Source organism: Theobroma umbraticum, unplaced genomic scaffold (genome assembly GCF_002168275.2).
Source record: "Theobroma umbraticum cultivar Fairchild unplaced genomic scaffold, ASM216827v3 scaffold_228.0, whole genome shotgun sequence".
NCBI lineage: Eukaryota > Viridiplantae > Streptophyta > Magnoliopsida > Malvales > Malvaceae > Theobroma > Theobroma umbraticum.
Window position 1 is genome coordinate 415,848 of NW_018397274.1, and position 10,526 is coordinate 426,373.

Sequence of the window (10,526 nt, forward strand, 5' to 3'; positions counted from 1 at the left end):
AACATGAAATTATTTACATTTTTATACAGATTAACATGCATAATTTTGTATATGATATGTTTAGATACGTTTCATTAATCATTTTAAATTATGTTGTATCATGTAATCCACGTAATAAGCATGTCATATTTGTATCAAAGACTTTGACGTGATTAATTAATTTTGTTTATTTATTATACTTCTATCTTATATTTATATAAGATGAAAATATGAATTGTCGACTTTGATCTTGATATCTTTTCATTTTTATATGTATTTATTCAAATTTAGTGAACTATATATAAATTCAATTAAACACTTGTAAATAAAAATAAATAAATGAGATAATTTTTTTTAATATTAGATGCATTTAATATAAAATTAAAGGGTTTTACTAATAAATGCTAGAAAGATAGTTGTTAAGTAACATATTCAACTTAATGCATTAAATATCATCCTATCAACTATCAACTATAATATTTAATGCATAAATATGAAATTAATATAATGTCTTGACAAATACTTTTAAAAACATCTAAATATTTGATTCAATAATAAATATATGTATCCTCCTCCTCAAAAAGCTAAATCCGATCAACAATCGTCAATAAATTTAGTTATTTAGACTTGACACAAATTCCCATCGTTATATTGTTATAGTAACGTTATTTTGTTTCGACGGTCCAACTGTCCGACTTCGTAAACGATATCAAAGTTGATAAATATTTAATTTCAACATCTCCTAAATGTAGATTAGCATCAAAGATAGGAAAGAAGAAGGAATGATGTTGAGCTTTTGAAAAAGAGTGTGTGGGGGATGAAGGACATGATATTGTTTTGTGAAAAGCCATTGTTGGGACCGTTTGAGAAATAACATAAGAGTCGTTAAGAGTTGGTAGGCAGCAATATGCTCTTTTCGGTGTCAAAAAGAAAAGTTTGATTCCGTGATCATTACCATCACTTTGTTTTCCCTTCATCACCTCTCTTCTTCCATGTGCCTTTCTCCTTTGACCGTCCCACCTTTCTCTTTTCTTCTTACAAATTACAGCTAACCTATATATTATATAGGGTTGCAGTTTGGGTTGGGTAAATTCGAAAACGGACTCAGCTCGACTAGCATGGGCCGGTTCAAGTCCAGCAAGAGCCCAACGTGGGTCAAATTGGGTTTTTCGTCCACAACTGGTTTGCCTTGAGAAGCTGCAGTGTCCTTGAGCCGCTCAAACTCACAAGTGGCCACAACGAACATCAATCTCATCTAAGTCTGGATCCTCGGTGTTGGTAACAAGACACATCTTCTGAACCCTCAAGCTTTGCAAAACAACAACATACATTATCCTCAGATGCGATCAATGCACTTTGGTCACCGTTTTAAAACCCCATATTTTCTTAACCAGATAAGCCGTTGAAAACCCATTTTCAAAGCAAATACACACATCTTCATCACCAAAATCAAAGCTTACACCGGACTTATCCATTAAAGGGGAGAAGTGGGCGACCAAACGTCATATCACTGTACCAAATGTCGTCATCAATGTCGTAACGGAGAACACCAAAAGCTGGACTTGACAAGAAAATTTCCTTATAAGAAGTGAGTGTGAGGTAAGAGAATTCAGCAAATCCAGGCCTGACTGGATGACTACCAGTAACAAATGGTGGATAAGAGAGTGCTGTCCATTGATTCAGCTTTGGATCGAAAACTTCAAATGATAAATTGAACGATTCAATGAATTTTATCCCTCACACTTTAAAATCAAATAAACAAAACATTTTTAAAAATTGATCATGCAAAAGGGAGATTGAACTAGGTAAACATTGAATTGGTTTAATCAATTCAGTTTTAAATCAAAAATTAAATTTATCATTTTTTTGGATAAATTATAAGATTTGGAATGAAAATTAATATTAAAAATATATATTTTATATAAGTTTAAAATATTATATATAAAAATTTTACCTAAAATGGTTTGGTCATTAAGCTTGTTGGAAGAACAGAAAAAACAAAAAGGCCGCGGAGGATGGCGTTCATTGGAAACCAGAAGCATTGAGATAAGGCCTAAGACAGGGAAAGCAAGAAAGAAAGAAAGAGAAAGAAGGAAAGAATGGCGTCAGCCATTCCCCATCTCCATTTCCCTGTAACTTGGAAGTCCAATCCCAGAATAAGGAAAAGGAAACCAGCAACAGCAACAGCAACAGCTTGCTCTCTTTCTGAGGCTTCCCCTCTTTTCCGAGCCGCCAAGCACACTGTACTTCACTCTACAATCAATTTTCTGTTGGTCTTTTTCACCTACATGATACTACTGAATTGCAAATTTTTGTATAACTGGGAAAATGTTCTTTGGGTATGTTTAATCACCCAAACATTTATCATTTTCAGCTCTCAAACTTTCATAAGTTACTAGCATTTGCCTTCCTCATGCTAGCTTTGCTTTGGCCCAGAATTTGTTCATTGATTAAAACAATTATTGTGAGTTCCCCTTTGGTTGTTACTTATCTTTTGTTATTTGCTTTCTGCCACCTCAATAGCAAAAGCTTAGCAAGTGGTATGAAGTAATGAATTAAAAAGAGACATTGGTTCCAATGATATTGTTTTATAAGCTAAAATCATGCATTTTGTTCTCCAAAAATGTTATTTATCAATTGGTACCTTAGCTTTCACATAAGGAGGAAGATTAATTATTTGTTTGTAGATAAGGAAGAAATGTAAGGCACAACAATATTGTGTTAATTTTGATTTTTATAGGCCTGCAAGACTGATTCTTTGGATATGTAATTAGTGGTTTAAGGGTTATTTCCAACTTCTGCTCCGTTTTCACATGGATTAGTATTCTTTTTCAGCTTAGTTAAAATTGTATTCATTAGAGCCATGTAGTTAGAAGCGAATGAAAAAGCTTTAAGATAATAGGCTTGGAAGGCGCTAAAGGTGAATGTTGTGAGCTTTCGAAATCTTTTTGAGCTAGGGAGTTCCAAAGTTGATGAGTACATGCTATGATTCCCTCTTCTAGTAATTTGCTTCCAAGAACACTCACTTAGTTTCTGAATCTCACAGTTTATAAAAATTTAAATCAAACTAGGAGTTGAGTTGTTAGTTCTATATAATTGGTTATATTGTGGCCTAATAGCTGAGGAGAAAACATGATATGAGGAAAAAGCAAATGCAAATGGGTGAGTTTAGTGCACAGATGGTGGTGCTGCGCTGGAAAAGTGCAGCATTAAAATCCTTGGCAAATCAAGAGAAATGCAACACATGCGTGTGTATGTCTATATGCATGTTGATTCTTTTTTGTCTGAATTCTTTCTTAAACTTTATCTATCTTTCTATGCAAATGTGAATCTATATGAAATAATTAAAAAAAAAGCACGATTTATTTCTTTTCTTTTTTATTGCTAGGTTGATACATTTGTAAAAAGTGGAATGGTTATTGGACTGGGGTCTGGTCAAGCTTCAGGCATGGCCATAGAATATTTGGGTCGGCAACTTCGTGCAGGTGCATTAAAAGACCTAGTAGGGATACCCACGTGAGTTTTCATTTTTCTCTTCTCACATCAATAATAGTTTTTCTCTTTTGAATTTTATCTACCCCTCCCCATTTTCCATTTCCATCTAGTTTTTTGTCATATGAATTCTCACACCTGGAATGATTTTATTGAAGGATTCCATTCTTAGTCTTGATTAATGCTTTTCTAGACTGTGCAAAGTAAATAATATATTTCATCAAAAGGGCATTTATCTAGGATATCTTCTGTTCTGACTTTCTCATTGATTTGCATTCAAAATGACACAAAACTCTTGAGTTAAAACTTAACGATTGCATTTGAATGTTCTTGGTGGAAAAATCAATATTGGGGCAACTTTTCCCCCCTTTGAACTTGTCCTGTCCTTTGGAGCTCTTTTATTCTACTATTATTTAGGTGACACTGGTTTACTATTCTGAGAAGGCTCCATGAGATGTGCAGCTCTTCTTTCCTATTTTTGTCATTTGGTGATTCTCTGTCTTCTTGCTTGGCTTGTATAATTATTATCATCTGCTTTACTGCATTCTCATTTTATTTAATTTTGCTTTTCAAGAGAACCATTTTTTCTTTTTCAATTTTTGTTTCTTATACGTCTGTTTTTTGCAGCCTTATATGTTATTTACTATTAATATGTCTAAGTTGCTCTAGATTTGTGCAGGTCTGTAGTGAGTGCAAGTGAGGCAGCAAAGGCAGGGATCCCATTAGGAGAATATGAAAACAGTTCTCAAGTAGGTCCTAACTCTAGTCAACTGATAATTTTCCATTAATTGGGCTTTGACGGTTGCTTCTTTGTTTTACAGTTCTGCTTGAATGCTTTAATTTGTTGAACTGAAAAAAACTCTTCGTCAAGCATTTCCTGTGAATTTATTTAAGCAAAATCTGCAGTAGACTGAAAAGTTTCTTCTTTGTTGTTGGGCCACTAAGCATTTACAGGTCAAAACAAATAAAAAAATGCCATTAATTACTATTATATGATTATGTTTCTTCTGTAGAAATTAGTGCTCTACTTCTATAATTTTATTTCCAGCCTTTAGACTTTCATGGTTCAGACCTTTGCTTCAAAATTCAAACTTTATTATGGTAAGAAGTAGGGTTGCTTTTTGCAGATTGATTTTGCATTTGATGATGTTGATATAATAGAGGAAGGAACACTAATTTCAGTCATTGGACGCCGAAGATTGCAAGGTGAGGAGTCCATAATCCAAGAGAAGGTGAGTCAAGTTTTGTTGTCTGTCCTATTTCCATGGCTCTCTAGGCAGAGCCATAGCGTGGAAATTTACCTGAAGACATGTAAGTACTCAAGATATTTCTTAGCGTTAATGCTCTGAATTTATACAATCTAAAATTTATTCACACTCTATTTTAATTGCGTCAGTCTGAAACACTTATTGCTAACTTTCACTTGCAGTTGGTGCTAAGCATAGCTGATCAGCTTGTATTCATGGTTAAAGAAGATCTATATAAATGTGGTTTAGAAGGTTCTATTCCAGTTCTAGTAGAATCTGTGAGTAGCTAAATGCATCTGCTCACTGCTACAAAGGAACGAAAAGAATGACGAACTGATTTAACACATACATTTTTCAGCTCAACTGGTTGGAAACTGCTGAAGAGATTGATGACCTATTTTTAGGTGATGCAGAGGTAAGCTCCTTTAAGGACAATATCTCCCATACTTTGCTATCTGTCTGTCTATCTATCTATCATGCTTTGCTTTGCTTTGTGCAACTCATCTCCTACCATGCTTTGCTTTGTAGTTAATGTGGTTGGGTTATTTCCTTTGGCCAAAAGAAAGAATAGTTATAAGGAGCATAACAATGTGATGTTCATGAAGAATTTTTGTTATCTATAAGTTGATTGCAGCTGCTGAGAAGGGTGTGCAAGTATGCTTAATAAGTTTAAATAATTTCACAATTGTATATCTTTCTCAATGCTTTTCTCTTCTGTTTAAGAATTGACTTCTTAGAGGACTGGGAAGAAAGAACAATTTTCTTGGTTGTCAAGCTAGTGCAGATCATAAAAGGATTAAGAAAATTTAGAAGTCATGGACATTCTTGATTCTTTGCTTGGGCTTCCTTTTGACTTTAGCAGTTAAGGGTTATCCGGTAAAGTTATAGATATATCGTAATGGGCTATGGCATAAGCATTGGCTCCAGAGTCTTTTTATTATTTATTTTGGGCTGTAGAGTAGGTTCTAATGGTCCAATTTACTAGGTTAAAGATATGAGTAGTCTATCTGCATCTTTGTAGTCATCAGCCTGCTTTCCTGTTTTAGAGCAGTTTGCATCAAGATTTTTTCCTTATTTTGGCAGCCTTTAGCCTGATTGTTTAGGTCTTTTCTATTTTTTCAAATATTTTCTTTTTTTCCTTTTTATTTTTTATTTTTTTGCACATAGCTAGATTTTCATAGTCAATATGTCTTTATTGGCATCACCCAAAGTTTTGGCCTCATTAGAATTTCAAACCTTTCACAGAGAACAGTTAGTATACTGGAATGCTGCTAAATGAAAGATCTTTTGTCGGCAGAGCATTCTATTCTACATCAGGAGACTTAGTCAAAGAAAGTAGAATCTTCTCAAAGTATTTACCATTGGCCTTTCCCTTTTTTTTTTTTTTGGTCTCTGAAAACAAACTACTTGCCAGTGAGTAGTTTCCTTAGCACTGTGGTTTTATAATTGTATTAGTATGCAGGATATTTAATGAGCTCTCTATTTGGTCAATTTGTATTAAATTGTAAGTCCTTTTCTAATCTAATGATTTTTCTTCCTTTGCTTTGTTAAGGTATGGAGGAGACCATCTGTAGGACACGCAGGTCCACTTGGAGGTGACTTTCCATTAGTTACTACAGAAGGTCATAATGTTCTTGATGTCATCTTTACATCTCCAATAGCCAGTCTTGGTAGGTTTGAGAATCATCATGTTTTAATGTAATGACAAATTGCTCATTTGTTGGAATTTTTTTTTCTGAGCTGCATAAATTTACTTGTAGCTGAAGTTGCTAACAGCCTTGAAAAAGTTGATGGTGTTGTAGACCATGGAGTTGTCTCCAAATTCCCGTGAGTTTCATTCTTCCCTTGTGAACTTTCTTTTCTTTCCTTTTCAATGAACACTTACTGAAGTAAGATAACTTAGTGTTGTGAGTCTAATATTTCAAATTGAGCTTAACATTCATAGTCCTAATTAAAGTTTAAAATTCAGTGACATGGATGGGGATGAGATGCATCTTAAACATTGGTACTCGTGATTCTATCTGCTAGGTGTCTGTGACTTATTATTCTACTCTGATTTTTTCCATCAAGTGATGCATTGACTGTGCAAGCCAGAATTAGTTGTTGTATTCCTCCCCACCCCCACCCCAAATCTGGACAAAACAAACACATGTAAATACACATATTTACCTAATATTATTGCATTGATTTGGTGATTTCCCGTATTATGTTATGTTTAATCTAACCTCCTCTTGATATGATGAACTACAGATGCAAAGCAATTGTCGCTTCTGAAAGTGGATTGTCAATTGTTGATAATGTTCCAACAAACACAGTTGGAGGAGTTTAATCAAGCAAGCTTGCCACATAGACTATTGCAGTATAGTTCTTGCATGTAAAATTATAAATGGAATATTGGTATAAACTTCTCCTTTTGACTGAGAGAGAATCCTCAAGTTTTTCATTCAATATCTCTAGCTTTTTGTCTCTCTCTCCCTAGGCGAAGGCATGACTCAAGTTGCTCATTACCATATAGGAGAGATTTTGACAGCATAACTAGCATACATGCTTGAAGTTGTACTTGCTCCTACATATCGTTCTGTAGGTTTAAATGTGGAAAGATGGCATTTATCCGACTCACAATGCTTCTCCCATGCGCAAGAGACTAGGGCATTGTTATAACTCATAATTAGGTTATAATACAAAATTGGTCACTTCTTAAGTTTGCTTTTATTGCAGATGTGTTTAACTCTTAAGTCTGGTGTCCAGCTTAAGGAAACATGAAGGTGCAAATTGAGATATGATGTGGCATCATGTGGACTATGCATCTTGAATGTTACAAACCATGGATTGATAGAGAAACATGTTTCATTAAGAATTGAATTCGCAAAGATAATGCAATAGGACTTTGATGCATTTGGAATTAAGCAAGCATAGTTGAGAAAATAGAGTTCATTTAGCTGGTCCTAGTTAGCTTTGGAAGACATTAAGGCTTACCTGAGCCTGAACTTAACGTTCAAGAATCCAATGTGTGAATATGCAGTAAATTTTCCGAAAATGCTTACTGTGACAGTGAGACTTTGAATTGTCGTCTTGAGCTATCTTGTTGCTGGACATGGTGTCGTTATGGATGTTGGTTTTTGTTTTTTGATAATATGGATGTTGATTTTGTCCATTGACCTTCTAGATGACAAAATCTTTTACTGATCTTCCTTCACTAGTCAGGGGATGAGTCAGGGCAGGAGCTTTACACTTTGTTCCTGGAAAAACATTATACCTGAAACCAGAACTGGAAAAAAATAGCTTAGAGAAACATCAATAGCCAATAATGAAACCTTAGCAGTCACTTTCAATCCAAGACCTTGGCTACCTCCAGAAAGAATTTGTTGTTCCACCTGTTCCATTTCATTTTATTATTATTATTTTTTTAACGAAACATGAACTATATTTCATTGCAAAACAGTATATGATATGCCAGGTTAATTTCCAAAGAAACAAGACAGAAAGCAAAAACAAAGAGCTGGAAGACCATCCTTGTTAAGAATGTGCATTAAAGAAGATGGAATAAATTCAACCCAATTTTCTGAGGACATCCCCTTATTCAGTTGAGTTCCATTATATAATTTTATTAAAAAAATATCAAAATTGAGTTTATTTGATAAAAAGTTAATAAGAAAATTACATAACAAGATAAGATCACATATTATGTTATCACAATTCATAAAATATACAAAAATAAAATATTATCATTAAATTTCAAACATTTAATTCATTAGTTGATACATGATCCTTTATTTAAAAAACAAAATTCAACTCCTTCTTTTTTCAATTATAATATATATATATATATATATATATATATTATCGATAGTCTAATATTGTGACAATTAATGTAACACATTTTACATGTTGAGTTGAAAAATTAAAGCTTTGGTCAATATGGTGATTAATATATGTACACACACAAAACACATTTACATTGAAGAAGTTGGGATTCATACCTAAATGAACATATGTTTCTGAATTTCAATGTCAATAATTTTCCACGTTGATGTTCTACGAAATCTCACTGCCATTATTTTCTTTTTCTTGTATTTCCCCTTGACATAAATTGAAATTTAGGTTACGTTTGGTATTTTACAATGCAATGTAATTACAGGTAATATGATTATAAGCAATGTTATTGCAGAGAAAATAACATTACAGTGTTTGGTATACAAACAAAATAATGATTAAAATATAGAGAAAATAACATTGCAGCGTTTAGTTTACAAGTAAATATAATGTTAATTTTTAAAATTATCACTAGTTATTAAAATACAAGTTTAATATATTTATATTTTTTATTATTAATTTTTATATAATATCATCTCTTAAATATATTTTGAATGTCATATATTTTATTTTTATTTATTATTATAATCTTATATATTTTATTTTTATTTCTTTAATATAATTTTTATATTATATATATTTTAATTTATTTTACTTATATTATATAAATTTTAATTTTTTTTATATTTTATTTTATTTTTTGATTCTTACATTATATATTTTATTTTAATATTTTTATTTTAATTATAATATTATAAAATATTTTTAATAAGGTAATAAAGTAAAAGGGTAAAAATATCTTTAAGAATATTGTAATGTGCAATCTAATATGATTGTTTTATAATCTTATATTGCAGTGATCTGTTATAAAATAAACAACTATAATATAATTTAATTAGACACATTGTAAGGAATATGTTATCACTTTTCTCATACCAAACGTTATACTAATGTCAATTAAATAATTTTTTTTAAAAAAATATTAAATTATATAATAATAATAATAACTCGAATTCACATTGTTCGAGCTTAGATTAATTATTCGATTTTTTCTACGAATGATAGGCAGCAATTGAGTCAACGTTTTATATGTACCTAATCAAAAATGGAAAGTCTCTCTAGTTGGAAGTCAACACAGGTCCTTTTCCTTCCATTTTTTCTCTGGCAACCAACCCCACTTGATCCTACTGTTTATAGTCTAACATTTTATTTAATCAAATCAATGTATAATTATTTAGATGCAAGGCAGTAATTCTGATCATCATGTGCATGTAAGTGTTACAAGTAACCGTAAAATAAAAATTTATATTTGATACATTGTCGTCGTAATTTTTATATAGAAATTCAATTTTTTATAATAGTTTAAGATAATTATTAAGATGTGAATAAGAATAGAATAAATATGAAAATGCATCTAATCTGAATGGAAAATAAGTTTATTTCATAAGCTTAAGTTTAAGGTTTGTTTTTAAATATTTTATACATTTTTATAATTTTTACATTAATTATAATAAAATAAAAATTATGGATATCCAATTAGGCCAGTTAAATATTTATTAAAAAACATTTGTTGTTTCCTTATTCCTTACGGTAACGTGGAATTGAATTGTGGGATGGAATGATGACAACTGCCGAGAACCGCTATCGATTATAGAAACCTGAGAAATTTGATGGAATTACATGACATAGTTCCATGTTTGATTAATGGCAAATCTGAAATGGCTCGAGGATTTCAGTCAAGTTAAGCAGACTGGTATCCGACGAAGACCGTCACCAGAAAAGAACCAGCACACGAGGAAGTCAATTAATTAATTATGACGCAGCGGGATTTATAATGGGTGAAGATTTCTTCTGATTAAATTTTTAATTTTAATTTTAATTTTTTAAGAGTGTAATTGATGGATATATATATATATATATAAACGAGGGGCATGGCCCTCGGTTTCTTTACAGATGTAAAGTAAATTCAACAAAAGACTGCTCTATATATATATA

General features: G+C 31.8%; 1 protein-coding gene across 11 annotated transcripts; it reads left to right on the forward strand.

Annotated features, from left to right (window-relative positions):
* The first annotated feature begins 1,277 nt into the window (after positions 1-1,277).
* LOC110427148 (NagB/RpiA/CoA transferase-like superfamily protein) lies at positions 1,278-7,554 on the forward strand. 11 transcript variants are annotated; one of them, XM_021442573.2, is made up of 10 exons: positions 1,278-1,784; positions 1,956-2,318; positions 3,368-3,495; positions 4,151-4,220; positions 4,584-4,703; positions 4,901-4,996; positions 5,077-5,133; positions 6,271-6,388; positions 6,479-6,545; positions 6,789-6,959. In XM_021442573.2, the coding sequence occupies exons 2-10, from the start codon at positions 2,079-2,081 to the stop codon at positions 6,871-6,873; spliced, it is 981 nt and encodes a 326-aa protein (XP_021298248.1). In that variant the 5' UTR covers positions 1,278-1,784; positions 1,956-2,078; the 3' UTR covers positions 6,874-6,959. The 11 variants fall into 11 exon arrangements, with proteins under 11 accessions (XP_021298248.1, XP_089641549.1, XP_021298250.1 ...); XM_089785423.1 differs by having other exon boundaries at positions 1,278-1,578; XM_021442575.1 differs by lacking the exon at positions 6,789-6,959 and adding an exon at positions 6,969-7,554 and having other exon boundaries at positions 1,278-2,318.
* Positions 7,555-10,526: the final 2,972 nt, after the last annotated feature.